General features: G+C 38.1%; 1 protein-coding gene across 1 annotated transcript; it reads right to left on the reverse strand.

Moving 5' to 3' along the window:
* On the reverse strand, window positions 14,853-18,496 carry LOC107620542. Its single transcript, XM_016322689.1, has 3 exons — window positions 17,909-18,496; window positions 17,567-17,796; window positions 14,853-14,991 (listed from the first exon to the last, which is right to left on the reverse strand). Exons 1-3 carry the CDS (start codon window positions 18,494-18,496, stop codon window positions 14,853-14,855), a joined length of 957 nt encoding a protein of 318 aa, XP_016178175.1.

Here is a 19,368-nt window from a genome sequence, read left to right on the forward strand (position 1 = left end):
ATCCCTCTCCAGTTAGCACCTCTACTGCATCAGACAGATCCCACTATACTCATAGAGACTGTAGACCCCCAGGCCACAACAGAGACACCAGCAGCCCATCCGTCCGGTGATGACACTTCTTCACGCCCAGCTTGAGTGAGCATCGAGGACAATTCTATATTTTAAGTGTGGGGAGGTCGCCATCCCTGGCTTATCTTTTTGGTGAACCTCTACAGACTCTTCTATCTTATTTTGTTTATTTTTCTGTATTTTTATTTTTATTTTTATTTTTATTTTTCAGTACTTACACATTGTTCTTTTGCTGTATTTTTACTTTATTTTTGCATTTTGCACTTTAGTTTATATCTTAGACATTTAGTTTAGTTTGCAATTCTAAACTTATTAGTTATAGAATATGTGGATTAATTAGTATAGTTTACCCTTTTAGCATATAATAGTTTGGTTTAATTGATAATAAAAGGAGTAAACTAGAAACTTTAGTAAATTAAAATAATCCACACACCTTGTATATATAGCATTACATGTTAGTTAGTTAACAACATTTCTTCAAGGAGGAACACTAAGATTTTAAAAGCCACCCTAATATTTACATTGAGAATAATGGGAACTCTTGATTTCTAATTGCATGACATACATAACTGATATATGGTTTTTGAGCTGGAGAACACACAGCCTGTGAGTTTTGAGCTTAATTGTATGGTTACATTCAAACCATAAATTTCATTCTTATGTGTTTTTCCCTTCTTTTTTCTTTCTGATGTTCTTTACTTTGTTTTAGTCTATATATCCAATATAGAATATAGATACATACCAAGAGATGATTGAGGCCATCATTTGAATCTTTCCTCACTTATCCTAAATTAGCCTACCTTTTACATCACCCTTGTTAGCCCCCTTGAGCTTTTAATCCCCTCTTGTTCTATAACCACATTACAAGCCTTAAGTAGAAAAACAAAATAACAATCCCAAGTTGAATCCTTGGTTAGCTTAAGATAGATATTGTGTACAATTTAAGTGTGGGAAATTTTATGGGAATATGGTATGATAGAAACAAAGTAGGAATTTAAAATGAATAAGTTATTTCATAAATTTAGGAAGCATGCTCATGTGAAATCAAAATAACTAAATTACCATGTGCATAAAAAAAATTTATATTTTTAGTACTCAAATAAGGGGATACAAAAATTCCCCAAGTGCAAAATAAAAAAAGAGAATCAATGCACATGGGACAAAATTTCAAAATTAAATCTAATGCATGAGCTTGTAATACAAAGTGGAAAAATTTGGGTAAATAGGTAAAAGCACTTTAAAATTATATAAAGTACGTATGTTAGGTGAGATCTTAGACTAATCAAGGATTCACTTTGTTAGCTCACTTAGCCTTATACATATACCCTTACCTTTAACTTGGCCCCAGTACAACCTTGAAAAAGACCTCATGATTTTTGTATGACTATATTCAATATTTGTTGATTGGTTAGATGAAGAACAAAGTTTTAGAAAAGCAAGGATAGAAAAAGAATAGAGTGATTAATCCAATAAACACTGAGTGACTAGAGAGTAAACACAAAAATCCAGTGAGGGTTCAATACCTCATCACCATATATCTCTGCTTAATTGTTAATTGTCTTGCAAGTTTGTGAAATACTTTTACCCATTTCAATTGTAAAAGTGCTTTAACATTATCTAGGGTTTGGCTATGCATATATGATTCCTTGAGGATATGAATTAATTTAATTATATATAAGCTTTATATACAAGTGAATAATAACTAGAATTGCATGATTCATTTAGGTAGTTGAATTTAGAATAGAATGCATTGCATGAGATTCCACCATTCTAACTTTACCCTTTCTCTTGGATTTAGCATGAGGACATGCTATTGATTAAGTGTGGGGAGGTTGATAAACCCATATTTTATGATGTATTTTGTGCTCAATTTAAGTGATTTATTCAATCCTTCACCCACTTATTCATGTAAATTGCATGGTTTTACTTTCCCTTCCTTATTATGTGATATATGTGAAAAACATGTTTCCTATGCTTTAAAAATATTAATTTTAATTACCCTTTATTACCATTCGATGCCGTGATTTGTGTGTTAAGTATTTTCAGATCTCCTAAGGCAGGAATGGCTTAGAGGGCAGAAAGGAAACATACAAAAATGGAAGGAAAGCACAAAAATGGAGTTTTGAAGAAAAGGGCAGCGACGCGAACGCGTGACTGACGCGGACGCGTGCCTTGAGCAAAACGCAAATGACGCGTACGCATGACCAAAGCGAACGCGTGACAAGGAAAACTCCCAGATGACGCGACCGCGTGACCCACGCGGACGTGTGACAGACGCCACGTGCAGAAACTGCAGAAAACGCCCCCAGCGATTTTTGAAACCCTTTCGGCCCAGATCTAAGTCCAGAAAACACAGATTAGAGGTTATAAAGTGGGGGAATGCATCAATTCATAAGGGAGGTTCTCGATTATTCACTTTTCATAATTTAGATGTAGTTTTTAGAGAGAGAGGTTCTCTCCTCTCTCTTAGGTTTTAGGATTAGGATTTCTCTTAAAGGATTTAGGATTTCAACTTCCTCTCAGGTTCAATATTCCTTTTATATTTTTATTTATTCTAATGCTTTTATTCGTATCTGACTCATGTTACCAATTTGGATTATGAATTCTTCGTATTTAGATTTGAATATTCTATTTAATATAATTTGAGGTATTTCATATTTGACTTTGCTTTGCTTTATTTATATGAATACTTTTAATTTAATTTAGAATTTTCCCTTTTGTCTTTGGTTGATTAATTGGTAACTCTTGAGTTGTCAAACTCATCGTGATTGATAATTGTTATTTTTGCTAATTGAATTGAATTCCACTAACTCTAGTCCTTTCTTAGGAATTGGCTAGGACTTGAGGATCTAACTAATTAGTTCACTTGACTTTCCTTTGCTTTAGTAAAGGTTAACTAAGTGGGATTAAAACTCAATTCTCATCACCATCGATAAGGGTAACTAGGATAGGACTTCCGAATTTTCGTACCTTGCCAAGAGTTTTATTAGATATTAATTTATTAATTCCTACAATTTATTTTCCTTGTTCAACCCTTTTGAAACCCAAAAACACTGTTTTCCATAACTAATAATAAGAACACCTCCCTGCAATTCCTTGAGAAGACGACCCGAGGTTTAAATACTCGGTTATCAATTTTATTGGGTTTGTTTAAGTGACAAACAAAACTTTTGCACGAAAGGATTCTCTGTTGGTTTAGAAACTATACTTACAACGCGATTATATTTTTGTGAATTTCTTTATCGATAGGAAATCAGATCGTCATTACACACACTCACTAGGCTAAGCTAATCAAAGATCCAAATTGAGGACATTTATTGTTTTTCACTTTAAGGCTTGTAATGTGCTAAATTAAAGAACAAAGTGGGTTAATCGTAGGCTCAAATTGGCTAACAATGGATGATAAGAGGTAAGGCTATTTGGGTAAGTGAGCTAAATGAAATGATAGCATCAATCATATAAATGCATGAATACACAAAATAATGGACATAAAGAATCAAACAAATCAAAGATTACAATCATAGAAAGAGAATAATGCACACAAGAAGAAAAATAAGTGGTTATAAGATGTAACCACACCATTAGGCTCAAATCTCACAAGCTTGTGTTCTTAGCTCAAAAACCATGTTCCACAATATATATAATTCAAGCAAGTTCTATGAAAAGTTTTCACTCAAATCAATTGAGATGCCCTATAGATAGAAATCTTGAAAGATTTCATTATTTTGACTAAGCTTATTATGTATATATATGCAAAAATAAGAAAATGAAAGTAAAAATCCTAAAAACCTATAAATGAAATGCAAAAGTGTTGGGATTAGAATTTTGTCACCCAAAATCACCGATTGGTCAGACGACCTCCACACACTTAAAAGTTTGCACCGTCCTCGGTGCATTCAAAGATGAGCAAGGGGGTACGGCGACTTGCCGGGTTGCCACCTTCAGCTGGTAGGTCAACCGGTGCTGCGTGTTCTTTCTCTCGCTTCCGTTTTTGCTTGCGGTGCATCGTTCATGAAAAACAAAAATATAACACCATAAGATGGGATAATACAAAAGCAAGGAAGCATACATTGTTGAATGAGGTAATAATCACTAGAATGGGGTGAGTGAATTAATGTGACATTAATGGCAAATAGGTGTGTGTGTCCTAAACCGCGCGCAATTTAGAACTCACACTAGCATAAAAAGCGATGTCACAAAAGAAGCATGCATTTCACTCATCATAGTGTGCTTGAGATTCTTTAAGTAAACTTGTAAGGTAAAACAAGCATTAAAGAAGCATGAAAGCATTCAAGCCATAACATATGGATGCATATGATCATGAAACACAATGCATTAAGATAAATACACAACATCCATCAAGAATTTGCCTAATCGAGGAAAAAGATTCCAATTACATGGTGGACAAATCATGCAATTCAAAAGGATGTACAAGCTTGAAGGCAATTCTCATCATTGAATTCTCAAGATTAAGTATGAAAAAGTCAAAACCAAGTAGCAATTTATAACCTCAATCAAGAGATCCAACAAAGAATATTCAAAAATAATTATGCTAAGATAGCATGCAATTATTAATAAGCAGCAATATATGGTAAACAAAATCCATAATCCAACGCTTATAATGAAAAAGAGAAAAGAAGATAAAAACTAAACTAAGTAATCAACTAACTAACCTGACTAACTAAAAGAAGTGGTTATAGATGGTGTTTAGAAGGGTTGGATGAGGGGTAGGAGAAGGGAAGAAGAAAGGAGAAGGAAAGAAATGGAAGGAGGAGAAGAAAAGAAGTGTAGTGAAAGAGGGGCATCCGCGCGTACGCGTGCATGGCGCGCGCGTGCGGATGGTGGTGAAATGGGCCCAACGCGTACGCGTACATGGCACGTCAGCGTCGATGGCTTATTTCGAGAGTGACGCGTACGCGTCATGTACGCGTGCACGCGAGTTGGTTTGTGCCTCGGGCACAGTGCTCGCCCAGCATTCACACAACTCTCGGGTCAATATATGGAGGAATGAAAATTTGGTATCCACGCGTACGCGTGCATGGCGCGTGCGCGTGGATAGGCGAAGATGCTTGATGCACGCGTACGCGTGCAGTGCGCGTACACATGGATGGTGCTCTGTTTTTCAAAATTTTTCTATATTTTTGCACCTATCCAAGCATTCCAAACCTCCAAACAGCTACCAAAACACCATAGAACCTTATTTAACATACTAAACTACCAAATAAACTCAACAAATTAATCAAAACATGAAATTAAACTACTTTTACCAATATATACAAAAGAGAAAAAAAGAAAGATTTTACCATGGTGGGGTGTCTCCCACCTAGCACTTTTGTTTATTGTCCTTAAGTTGGACTTATGGGAAGCTCCTCATCAAGGTGGCTTGTGCTTGTAACCATCTTGGAACATCCACCAATGCTTAAATCTCCAATAAGCTCTATTCTTCAAAGATGATAACTCCAAGCCTTGATGGAGTTTCACACAAGCTAAGGGCTCCCAAATTTGATCCTCATGTATGCCGGGATCCCATATCTTGTTTCTACACCCATCTTCATGTTGATCATCATTATTCCATTTGGGTGCCATAGTTTTAGAATTCTCATTCAAGTGACCAAACATCATCTTAGACCCAAGCAATCTAGTTCTACACCAACCCTCGCTTTTAAGATTTGGGCATGTAACCATCATGAACTTTGATTTACATTGCCAACCACTAACCATCTCCCTTTTACTCTTAAAGCCACAAATATATCTAAGTTGACCATCCGTTTCAAGCAAACCATATTCAAGGGGAATAATAAAGCTCAAGTATAAGGAATTTACCCACTTGAATGAAAGAATGGATGGTGGTAGCTTGGGGAGAGGTATTTCCAATGTCCTTGCAAGCTCTACTCCCTTGTGTTTTTCCTTGATTGTCTCCACCTCTTTACAAACTTCTTCCTTCTCAATCCTTTGTTCATCAATTTCATCTAACTCTTCTCCTTCACTCAAATCATAAATGGGAGGAAGAGAAAAATCTACCTCCATATTGCTTTCCATCTCATCGGGAGAAGGTTCTTCAAATTCAAAGGATTCACCACCAAGAAGATTGGATGCATGATCTTCATCTCCAAGGGAACTCAATTCTTGCTTCATTCCTTCCAAGTCTTCATTCAAAAATTGTTTTGGTGGTTGTGCACTCTCCTCTTCAACATCAAATTTAATCTTCTTGGAGAGGTTCTCTTCAACCCTAGGTTCCCAAGGAGGTTCCGCACTCTGATAAACCCCGATTTCGTGGTTTATTTTGTGCTTATTTCGGGGGATTTATCCACCTTTTTCCACATTTATTCAATGAAATGGTATGGTTTTGTAATTCTCCCTTAAATTATGCTTAAATGTAAAAACATGCTTTTTAGGCCTTAAATTGGTGATTTTAATCCACCCTAATTCCATACGATGCCTTGATGTGTTTGTTAAGTAATTTCAGGTTCATTAGGCAAGTATTGGATGGAAGAAATGAGGAGAAAAGCATGCAAAGAGGAGAATGCATGAAGAAACAAAGATTTGGAATGCACCAATGGACGCGCACGCGTACAAGGCGCGCACGCGCACATACCGCTTCCGCGCAGATTGGGAATTCACCAGCGACACGCACGCGCACAGGGCGCGCGCGCGCCGATACTCTTACTTGGCCCACTTAATGGCAAAATACTGGGGGCGATTTCTGAGCTGCCCAAGCCCAAATCCAACTTGTTTCTGAGTGTATTTCATGCAAGATACCTTCTTCCAATGTTGGAGATGACGTAATAAGATAAATTCTTGTTTATATTTGTGACATGATTAATTAGTCTTGTTTGACATTCTTCCGATGTGTGAGTTAACTAAATAAGATGAATTAATCATGCATGACTAGGATAGAAAGCCTATGATCTCAATCCATTGCCATGAATGTCTCTCTTTATTACTTGCTTTCCTTTGTTGTTTACTTGATTTACTTTTCTTGCCCAATTTACTTTCCTTGCCCTCTCATAAATCAAAACCCCCTTGTCCCCTCATAGCCAATAATCATACATTTCATTGCAACTCTTCGTGAGACGACCCGGAGCCCAAAATACTCCAGTTATTTCTTATTTGGGGTTTGTACTTGTGACAAAACCAAATTTTTGATGTGGGAATTGTTTGTTGGTTTGGAACTATGCTTACAACGAAGTTATTCCTTCTATAAGAAGAAATTCTAGACCATCAAGCAAAACTCATTCATCACATTCCTAAGTCTTCAACCACTTCTTCCTCTTCTTCAATGATCATAGGTTCCTCCAATTGTTCTAACACAAAATAACATCCCTCATGTTCCACCGGAGTTTCCAATCTCTCCTTCATACTATGCTTTTCAATTAATTCTCCACATGTGACCATGGGAGTGCTTTGAGTGCTCAATTATTGGGAGGCTAAAGTGCTTACTACCTTGGTCAAGATAGCCACAAATTCTAGTGTCTCCATTTGCATTTTCTCCTTGCCCTTGAAGTATAAGGCTAAGGATTTCATCCATTGAGGATTGGGGTGGATAAGAGGCTTCATTGTCTTGGAGAAAAAGGTTCATAATAGGAAGGTGGTCCTTCTTGGTAAGGGTATGGTGGTGTGTACTAAGGTGGTTCTTGGGAGTATTGATATTGGAATGGCGGTTCCATGTATGGCTCATATGGTTCAAAAGGTGGTTGGTATGGTATATGTGGGTTAGGGTCATGTGGATGTGTTTGGTGAAAGGAGGCTTGTGAGTATGGGTGAGGTTCATGTTGAGGATATGACTCGTAGGCATATCGTGGTGGTTCTTGAAAGTCACAAGGAGATTCACTATAGCCATTGGATTGGTATGCATCATAGAATGGCTCTTCTTCATAGTGCATTGGTGGAGGTTGTTGCCATGAAGATTGATCATATGCATATGGCTCCTCCCACCTTTGATTGTCCTATCCTTGATACACATCTTCATTGAAGCCCTCATTTCCTACAACATAGTTAGAACCAAACTCATAGCCAAAGTGAGAATTCATGATAGCAAGAGAAAATGAAAATAAAATCAAATAAGAAACAAAAAAACCAAATCCTAAAACTAGCAAGAGCTAACAAAAGAAAACATATTCACATTATTCACATATATACAATAACCAATAACATAACACCATTGCAATTTCCCGGCAACGGCGCCATTTTGATGAACGGACTTTTGACGGTTTAGAATTCTCAAATGAATTCTCGTTGCAATATAGTTTCTAAACCAACACTAATCCTTTCATACAAAAATTTGTTTGTCACAAGTAACAAACCCCTAATAATCCTAATAACCGAAGTATTTAAACCTCGGGTCGTTCTCTCTAGGAATTACAATAAAGTGTCTTGTTATTGGTTATGAGATATTTTGGGGTTTTGGGATAAGAAACATGAAATGTAAATAACAATGAAGTAAACTAATAACTATGAAGGTCTTGGCAAGGTTTGGTGGTCAAGGATCTTTATCCTAATCACTAACCACAACATGAAAATTGGCAAGGATCAATCCTATTAAGTCATCCTCTAACTAATAAAGGAAAGTCAAATGAGCTATGTCAATCCAAGTCCATAAGTCCTAGTTCTCCACCAATTCAATTAGTGAGATCTAGAGTTAATGTTTCCCAATTATCAATCACTTGGACATTAGTAACTCAAGAGTTCCTAAGTTACCTTCCCAAGCCAAGAGCATAAAATTCTACTCTAAAATCCAACTAAGCATTTCATCAAACACTTAGAAGGCATAAAAGGAAAGTAAAATGAACTAAGCAATTCAACAATAGAAGAACATGAATCATAAATTGCATTGAAATAAAAATAGAAGAACAAAAATGCATCAACATAAAAGTAGAGGATTACATGAATTAAAAGCAAAACTAGAGAGAGGAAAGGTAGAAAATGAAGAATTACAAAGAGAAAAGTAAATCAAAGCATGAATTAAACCAAGATCTAAGAAATTCTAAGCTAGATCTAACCTGATCCTAACCCTAGAGAGAAGTGAGAGCTTCTATTTCTAAAACTAACTTTCCCTCCAAAAATTAAACTAAACTAAAATAGTGTGTAAAGGTATGTTGACTCCTCTTCATTCCTTGGGTTAAATAGCATCAGAAGTGAGTTGGATTTGGCCCTGGGAAGCCCAGAATTTGCCCCCAGCGTTTTGCCTTTAAGTGAGTCACGTGCGGATACCGACGCGTACGCGCACGTCACGTGTACGCGTCACTTGACAATTTTCTATCCACGCGTACGTGTCATGTGCGCGTACGCGTCGCCATGCGACGTCACAATCCACGCGTGCGCGTGGGTTTCAGCATCCCAAATCCTTGCTTTTCCATGATTTCTCCACTTTGCATGCTTTCCTCTTCATTCCTTTGATCCATTCCTAGCCTTTTCAACCTGAAATCCCTTAACAAACAAATCAAGGCATCTAGTGGAATCAAAGGTGAATTAGATTTAGCTAATTAAGGGCCTAGAAAGCATGTTTTCACACTTAAGTACAAATTAGGAGACAATCATGAAACCATGCTATTTCATTGAATAAATGTAGGTAAAATGTCATAAAATCTCCTAAATTACGCACAAGATAAACCCTACAAATGGGATTTATCAGTCCTTTCCTTGTTGGAACCACAACTATAACAATTATAATGGGTTAATCTCACTTGATCAACCTTCACATCGGAGAGTAAGTTAAATGAGCATAAGCTAAGTGTTCTTAACCCACAAATCCAAAATTGCTTGCTAATTGCCTTAGCAACAAATTAGCGTTAGTGGGAACAAGAACAATTAACAATCCAAGAATTGACACTAAATGTTGGACATTCCAACTCTAGAAACCCAATTGCTCACTTTTCCCAAGCCAAGAGCTAGAAAATTAGCCTAAAACCATGGTTGACATTTTGTCAAACACTTGGTGGGCAAAAACATTAAACATGGGAAAAATGAGAAAAGGCTTGAAACTAAAAGCAACAAATGATCTGAATCAACAAGAATAACACAATAAAGCATGAAACAAACATCAAACATCAAATTCATCAACAAGAAATTGAAATTGCAAAAGAGAAGTAAAATTGAACTATGACTTGAATTATAAGAAAGAATAAGAACAATGTAACAATAAAGAGCAATAACAAAGAGATACTTACAATGGAAGCTAGCAAAATCCAAGATCAAAAATGGAAATGGCACTTGAATGTAAAACCTAATATAAACCCTAATAGAGATGATGAAAAACTTAGAGAAAAACTATACTAAAGCTTCCTACTACTATTCCTAAGCTATCCTAATGATATGCTATCTTATGGTCTTCATTCTCCCTTCAATATGAGCTAAATGGCTTCAAAAATGGGCCTCCAATCCACCAAAATGGCGTTCGCACACTTTGCGAAAATCTTTTCCTGTGCGTACACACAAGTAGCTGTGCGCATGCACACTAGGCGATACTCTGAATGACCGCACAACGCGCTCGAAGTAATCCATGCGCACACGCGGCTCTGATTTGGTGGCTGTGCATACGCACGCAGGTCTGTGCGTACGCACACGTCTTTGTGCTTGTCTCCTTTGATTCTTCATGCTTCTTCCACTTTGCATGCTCTTCTTCCATTTTCTTCAAGCCATTCCTACCTTATACATCTGAAATCACTCACAACCAACATCAAGGCATCGAATGGAAGGCAAATGGAATAACATAGGCTAAATTAGGCACAAAAGAGCATATTTTCATAATCAAGCACAAATTGGTAGGAAAGTTCAAAAGCATGCTATTCAAGGGAATAAGTGCAATTTTATATGATGAAATCCATTCAATTCCAACCAAAAATCATCATCAAATATGAATTCATCAATTCCCCCACACTTAAACACTAGCTTGTCCTCATGCTAAACACATTCAAAAGAGATAGATGAAAGGGAAAACGACTTATTCTATACACTACTTAAATGCATGTAACTATCCTAAGGCTATTTACCAATATGTACTACGCTAAGAGTTGGTAGAAACAAACCATGAAATTCCAATCCATCACAAGAAAGCTTTAGGGCCAATGCAAAGAGTTCATGCACAAAGATCAATGTCCAAAGAATTGAATTGAAATTTTCAAAACTATCCAATCGAACAACTTGCAAGAAGATACAATATGAGATGTAAGAACATAGAATTGAGCGATCACCGGATATGTGTTCACTCAATTCGCTCAGTGTTTAGGGGTTTAACCACTCAATTATCCTTTTATCATGCTTTTCAAAGATTTGCAAGTCATCTAACAATCAACTAGTATTTAATGCATGAATAACAAATATCATGAGGCCTTTAGAGGGATGTAATGGGGCTAGGGTTAAGGTAGGATGAATATGGTTAAGTGGACTTAAAAAATTAGTTCTTTGATTAGCTTAAGTGTCCCCTCATCCTATATCATTTATATACACATAACAATACAACCTATCCACCCATTTTTTCTATCTTACCTTACTCATGCATTTTCTTTTCAAAACATGACATATGCATCCTTTATTTAACTCTTTTATTTCATACTTTATTATGCACATTTTTTTTAAATTGAACTATAGATGCACATGTCTTAATCAATGAAATGCATGAGCATTACCTAATTGCCAAAAATTTTTCACAATGAGTTCATGCCTCTATCACCAATATTTCCCAAAATTCTCCCACACTTAGAATATACACACTAATCCACTCAAGCTAATCAAAGAGTAATTTAGGGACATCTATGGTTTTTTGCTTAAGGGGAGTAATATGCTTAACATCAGAACAAAAGGGGATTCGCAGGCTCAAAGGGGTTCACAAAAGTGAATGCAAGGGTTGGCCATATAGGTTAGTGAGTTTAACATCAAAGATGACCTCAATCATGCTAAATACATCCAAACACAAATACAGGACATAAAGAATCATGCAAATCAATGATCACAATAAAAAAGGAGTATAATCACACAAGAACAGACATTATGGTTGAAAAATGCAACCATCTATCAGAGCTCAAATCTCACAAGGTATGTTGTTCTAGCTCTTTTCTATGTTCTACAAATAATTTACTCCAAGCAAGTTGGCAAACACAACCTTTTCTTCAATTAAATTAATGCTATGCCTTAGAAAAGATCTCATGGAAATTTCTTGGTGTTTCACCAACTTATTCATTCTATCATGCAACATGCAAATATTAACTATTATGAATATTAAAGAAATATTTACAAATAAGCCAAACAAGATAAAACAGAAATAAAACTACTCAAAATGAAGAAAAAGACTTGAAAGAAACATTGCAAAGTGCTTTGAAAAGAGAAATTTTACCCCCCTTGAAATCATCGATCCTCCCCCACACTTAGTTTGTGCACGGTCCTCCGTGCATGCTTACGATCCGGGAGAATGAGACCCTTGGGGGTCCACTGATAAACCACTATTTTATGGTTTATCTTGTTCTCAATTGAGTGGTTTTTATCAAGTCTTTGCACACTTATTCATACTAATTGCATGGTTTTACATTTTCCTTCCTAATCTTGTGCTATCATTAAAAACATGTTTCCTGGGCCTTTAAATTGCTAATTTTAATCCTCTCTTATTACCATTCGATGCCTTGATATATGTGTTAAGTGATTTCAAGATTTATAAGTCAGAAATGGCTTAGAGGATGGAAAGGAAGCATGCAAAACTGAAAGGAATACAAGAAGTTGAAGAAATTGCTAAGTTGTCCAACCTGACCTCTTCGTACTTAACTGACCATAACTTGAGCTACAGAGGTCCAAATGAGGTGGTTCTAGTTCCATTGGAAAGCTAACATTTGGGGCTTTGAAATGATGTATAATTTGCCATAGTTTCCCTGAAGATAAGTGATGCACACGCATGGATCTGCGTAAATCCAATGACCTGTATGTTTCTGAATTCGCCCCCAGCGATTTCTGGGCTATTTCTGACCCAGTTTTCGGCCTAGAAAAGACAGATTAGAGGCTATAAAATGGGAGAATCCATTCATTCATACATACAACTCTCTCTAGGTTTTAGAATTTAGGATTTCTCTTAGTTTTAGGATTACTTCTTCTCAAATCCAGGTTCAATGTTCCTTTAATTTAGTTCTCTTCATCTATTTCTCTTGTTAATTACTTATGTTGCCAAATTGGTTTATGAACTCTTCATGTTAGATTTGAATTTCTATTTAATGCAATTCGAGGTATTTCAGATTTATGATTTTAATCTAGCTTTTTACATTCTTAGCTTTGGTTGAGTAATTGGTGACACTTGAGTTATCAAACTCCTTTGTTAATTGATAATTGGAATTTGCTGGTTGATTTGGATCCCTCTAAAGCTAGTCTTTCTATAAGAGTTGACTAGGACTTGAGGAATCAAATTGATTAGTCCACTTGACTTTCCTATATTTAGTAAGGGTTAACTAAGTGGGAGCAATAAACAATTCCCATCACAATTGATAAGGATAACTAGGATGGGATTTCCAGTTCTTATACCTTGCAAGGGTTTTCATGATTACTTCTTGCCAATTTATTTCCTTGTTCCCTATTTCAAAAACCCAAAAAGATACTTTTCCATAACCAATAATAAATCATACTTCCCTGCAATTCCTTGAGAGATGACCAGAGGTTTAAATACTTCGGTTATCAATTTTATTGGGTTTGCTTTAGTGACAACCAAAACTTTTGTACGAAAGGATTCTTTGTTGGTTTAGAAATTATACTTTCAACGAGAACTTATTGTGAATTTCTTTACTAGCAGAAAATCCGTTCGTCATCCACCTTTAGCTGCTGGTCGCAAAAATGGGTTAGTCACCTTCATCTTGTTCCTCCACAACTAGCTTGGATAAATCCTCAAGAGTTGGGCCAGGGTCTTTTCCTTCTAGCTTTGCCACTATCCACTCGAAACACTTTTGCTCCAAATGCTCCATGTGGTGGATTTTGTGCAAGATGTCTTGGAACAAGTCCGAAGGAGATCCTAGAATCGGTAAAGGAGTTGATGAAGTTGGTAGACTTGATGGTGGTACTGTGGTTGTCTTCCTCTTGGAGGGTGCTGTGTCTGTTGATCCTTCCAAATCTTCCCTCAGAATGAACTTGTTGCTTCTTGGAACCTCAAACATTATGTTCGTCGGATGCCCCTCTACCCCCGCTGCTGTCGCTAAACGCATCACCATCGATGGAAAAGGAATGTTGATGTTCTTCTTCTCAATCAGTTTCCATATCGATGTGCATATCAAAGGCACAATGGCTATGCTCTTTCCTTCCATAATAGCCCAAAGTAGCAAAGCAGTCTTGAATCTGACATGGGTAGCATGGGTGCTGGGAATAATGTAGTCCGCCACGATTTGATGCCAAATTCGAGCCTCAGCATTCAAATCAGAGTAAGCAATGCTAGTGGGAACAGATTTTCTCCCTTTGCTAAACTCCCATGAAGCACCGGGACGGCCAATTCTCTCAAGTATAGGAGCCAAAGACATCCTGCCCTTGAACACATTCGCTTTGATCCTCAAATAATCATCCTTCTCAGGCGAAATATGGGGGATCTTCAGAATGGCTTCAAGAGCTCGGTTGGAAGTATCCAACCTCTTTCCCCAGAGGAATACCAACTCCGCTTCCCAAGTTTGGTAGTTGGCGTAGAATTCCCGCACCATGGTTTCATTAACTTCAATTGGGTCTTGCTCAAGAAACTCCCAATGAAGTGAGGAAATTCGTTCATGGATGACCGGTTTGTACTTGCTCGGAACCTTAAGCGTCCGCTCCCAATTGATTGACCTTTTCTCAAATTTTTAATATTGGAACTCGGCTCTCTGGTTGACCAAGACATTCGGGTTATCACTTGGGCGATCCATGAAATAAGGTCTGGATGTGCGGGTTGTAGGTTGCACAACTGGTAAAGTGACCGGTTTCTTACCCTTCTTCTGTATCCTAAAAGGAAAACAAAAGATTTCAAGATCATAGGACATAAATAATATAGGATCAAAGAGGAAGCACAAATAAAGTCAGGAAAACTATATTCTTAATTTGAAGCTTGAAAATAGTGTGATTCACAAGATAGGCGATGTGTATATTCCAATGGTGCGCGCGGTTGGAGCACACACACTGGCTGGAGACAACGGCAATCACACTCTTAAGCAACTCAAAGTTCAAAGCTTCGAAAATAAGTGCTCAAGTTGTAAATATAATGCATGGATATGAAAGCAACTTCAAGCAAGCACCATTTGATTCCTTGAATTCTTTGAATGAATTAGTCATTGAAGTTGTTAGCATCAAAGTTCATTGATAAAAAGTTTGTACAAAAACAATAACCAGTCACTCAAAGAGGAAATGTCAATTGTTCATCCTCAAGAAGTGGTAATCACATGTACAATGTTCTTAATTTAGATCCAAAAGATGTTTGATCAAGACATCAACAAAAGCTAAACATTTGTAAAGTGGTTACCCAATTGAGATTCTAAGATGAACAATGAAACTTAGATTCCATAAACACAATGCATTTATAACTAAAATCACCCATTAACAAAGTACACAAGTTTTGAAAGACGTGGGTGGTAGAGCTTAAAGCATACAAGCAAAGAAATGCATTGGTAAAACAATTTGATCAACATCAAAATTCACAATTGAAGTTGCATGGTTCATACAATATGCCTAACACAAGATAAGTTGAAAGCATATGATGGCCAAGTCATATGAATCAAACAAAATATTCATTGAGAAATTTCATCGAACATGTGGTATGCAATGTGCAAGTTCATCCTAATTAAGCTCAAATTTGATAATAATTAACCCGAAAATCAACACTTTGCAATACAAAGAAAGAAAAAAGAAAATAATAAATTTAATCTAAGCAACAGAAAAGAAAATGAAAACAATTGCAAAAAATTAACATAAAAAGAAAAGAAAAACAAGTACCTGAGGTATAAAGGTTGAAGAGAACAAGAATTAGGGAGGAACAATGGCACTTCTTATAGCCACTGTGAGCTCACGTCGGTTGGGTTCGCCGAAAAAAGCACCGGAGGAGAGAACTCACCGGTGGTGAAGAAAGAAAAGAGAAGGGAAAGAAAGAAAGAGAAGAAAAGAGAAGAGAAGACAAGAGAAGAGAAGAAAAGAGAAAGAAAGGGGTGGTAGAGAGAGAGTCGCCGGTGGTGGCCGACGGCAGCGGTGGCTGGCGCTGGGCAGAGAAGAGAGAGAGGACAGCAGTGAAGAGAAGAAGAAAAGAAGAAAAGAAAAGCTACCTCTCAACAGGGCAGGTTGCGCTGTTAATGCCTAGAACGCGATGTGTGTGGACGCACAGGGGTCTGTGCGGATGCACAGAAAGCAAAACTTAGAAGGGTGCGAACGCATACAGCATGCGATCGCTGTGACCAGAGAGGATATATCAGAGTGTGCGGACACACAGAAGGCAGCGCGCGCATAGAGGTCACAAATAAGAGGGGTGTGTACGTATGCATAAGCTGATGCGTACGCACAGAATATGAAAAGGAGAGGGATGGGAGTGCACAGAGCGTGCGGTCGCTTCCAGCAGAGGGGTTGCACTAAGGCGTGCGGGCGCACAGAAAGGTTTTTTTTTTAAAAGAGATGTTGCTTGAGGACAGAATCATATGTGTGTGCGCACACAGGTCTGTGTGCACGCACAGAAGCAGAAATGGGGGAGGTTGTTCATGTGCATAGGCTGTTCCTTCGCTCCCACCAGAGGGTTTCCAATTGGTGTGCGGACGCACACATCGATGCGACTGCACAGATAACGCAAGAAGGAGAACGCGTGCGTACGCACAGAGATGTGCGCATGCATAGGTCACAGAGAATAGAGCAGCACGCACGCACGGGCTGTGCTGGCGCCACGACCAGAGGGCATTTCATGGAGTGTACGGACGCACAGGCTTGTGCAGCCGCACAGGTGGCGAAAAACGCAGTTTTGTTCGCACGCACAGATGCCCTGTTTCACAAAAAAATTTTCTTTTCAAAACTAAGGTACCTACCCTTAGCTTATCAACATACCAACCCCAAATCATTCAAACAAGCAAAAGTTCATACTCCACAAGAAATTCAACTTATTCAACTGAAAATCATTAAACCAAACCTAAGCTAATAATCATATCACAAGAGAGGAAATAATTCAAAAAGCTATAAACAAAAGATAAAGTTGGAACAATGTTACCATGGTGGGGTGTCTCCCACCAAGCACTTTGGTTTAGAGTCCTAAGTTGGACTTGCATGGCTTCATTGGTCACTTAGAAACTTTTCCAAGGAGGAAAATCTCCAACTCCTTGGCATTCTTGGGTTGAGTGTGATCCTTTGAACTTGAATTCTTGGTAATATCCTCTTCTTCTTGCTCCTTGCCATCCTCAATCACTTTATCTTCAATTATATCGCACCCAAAGATAGAATAGGCTTCGAGAACGGGCTTGTTGGACTCCTCCAAAGTGAACTTGACTGACTTGCCATTGAACTCAAAAGAATAGTCTCCCGAGTGCGCATCTAGCTTGAAACGGGAAAGAATGACCTTCCAAGGAGTATGGATGATGGCTTGTTTGAGTCAATGGGAGGGGTCTCCAAAATGTGGAAATCAACTGGGAAGAGCAATCCTTGGATGTTAACTAGGACATTTTTTGCAATCTCCACAACTGATACAATGCTCTTATCGGCCAACACAAATCTCGCTCCGGACCTCTTTAGGGGTAACAAGTTCAATCTTTCATAAATGGAGAGTGACATAATACTTACGCACGTCCCCTAAATCGCACATACAATCCATGAACTTCATCCCACCAATCAAATAAGTAACCAAACACGGGCCGGGATCATTGCATTTTTCAGGAAGTACAGAAAAGATAGAATCATCTACCGACTTTTTATTGAGCTCGCCAAGTTTGTCTTTATGAGTGCAAACATCTTTGAGGAACTTGGCATATTTGGGCACTTGTTGAATGGATTGAAAGAGGAGGACGGTGACTTTAACATTCTTAAAAACTTCCACCATGCTAGGGTCAAGTTCTTCTTGCTTTTTAGCCTTCTTGGCCAAAGTTGGAAATGGAATGGGCATAGGCTCTTCAAGTGGATTCTTCCTCTTTGGCTCCTTGACCTTGAGTGGTTCTTCTTCACCTCTTTCAACATTTTTATTCTCATCCTTTATCACTTCCACTTCATCTCCTACCTCTTCATTGTTTGTCTCCTCACTTAACTTTGTATGCACAACACCAATATCATCCAACTTAGTGCCACTCCTAAGGGTGATGGCATTGATGCTTCCCTTAGGATTGGGTTGAGGTTGAGAGGGTAAACTACTAGAAGTTGAGGCTTGTTGGGTGTTTTGCATAGTTGGAGGAGGGAGAGTCAAACGGGAGAGAGCTTCGGCTATAGTAGCCATATATGTTTCTTGTTTCTTGTGGAACTCCTGTTGTTCTTGCATAAAGGTGTGAAGTGTGTCATTCATGTGAGGTTGATTGGAAGGAAGGGCTTAGTTGACTTGAGGAGGGTTAGATCTACTATTTGGGTGTTGATACCTCCCTTGAGGTTGAGATTGTGGTGGTTGTTGGTAGGATTGTTGGTAGGGTTGTTGGTATTGTGGTTGACCTTGGGGATGTTGATAATAGTAGGCTTGCGCATTTTGGTTTGGTTGAGCTTGAGGAGCTTGGTTCCACCTTTGGTTAGAATTATCCCTCCATCCTTGGTTTTGATTTCTTCCATGTTGGTGAGATCCTTGGTTGTAGTTGGGCCTTTGTGGGCAGGGGTTAGCTACCGCCAATGTAGTGTCCTCTTGGAGTTGAGGGTACTCATCGGTGTAATGGGTATTACAAGCACAAACACTATATATTCTTGGTGGTCCTTCGATCCTTGGAGGTTGGGGTGGAGGGGTTATCAAAGCTTGAGGGATTTGTTGCCCTTGGGTGATTTGTCACAATAAAATTGTCATCTCACCGAGGGTCTTGGTCAAAATAGCATCTCCGGAAGGAGAAACTTCACTCAAAGCTTTTGGTTGTGGACTTCTTGCCCTTGAGTGTTGAGTTGAGTCCACTAAGTCCGATATAACTTTCCATGCCTCCGTAGTGGTCTTGTTTTTGGTTAGGGATCCTCCACTTGTGGCATCTAGGAGAAGCTTGTCTTGGTGGTGCATCCCTTGACAAAAATAAATGATAAGCACCAACTCATCAATACGGTAATGGGGGCAAGCCTCTAGCAACTTCTTAAATCTCTCCCAGTACTCATATAGAGTCTCCCCATCTCGTTGCACAATGCAAGAGATTTCTCTTCACAGCTTGTCTGTTTTCTGATGAGGGTAGAACTTTTCCAAAAATTCCTTACGCA

The sequence above is a fragment of the Arachis ipaensis genome, chromosome B10, assembly GCF_000816755.2.
Source record: "Arachis ipaensis cultivar K30076 chromosome B10, Araip1.1, whole genome shotgun sequence".
Taxonomy (NCBI): domain Eukaryota; kingdom Viridiplantae; phylum Streptophyta; class Magnoliopsida; order Fabales; family Fabaceae; genus Arachis; species Arachis ipaensis.

Coding starts and splice junctions, on each gene's coding strand:
- LOC107620542 (XM_016322689.1), bottom strand. CDS start 18,496: ATGAATGACACACTTCACACCTTTATGCAAGAACAACAGGAGTTCCAC. Junction 17,797..17,908: donor GCGAGCTCAATAAAAAGTCG/GTAGATGATTCT, acceptor TGTGCGATTTAG/GGGACGTGCGTAAGTATTAT. Junction 14,992..17,566: donor TCATCCATACTCCTTGGAAG/GTCATTCTTTCC, acceptor TTTTCCTTTTAG/GATACAGAAGAAGGGTAAGA.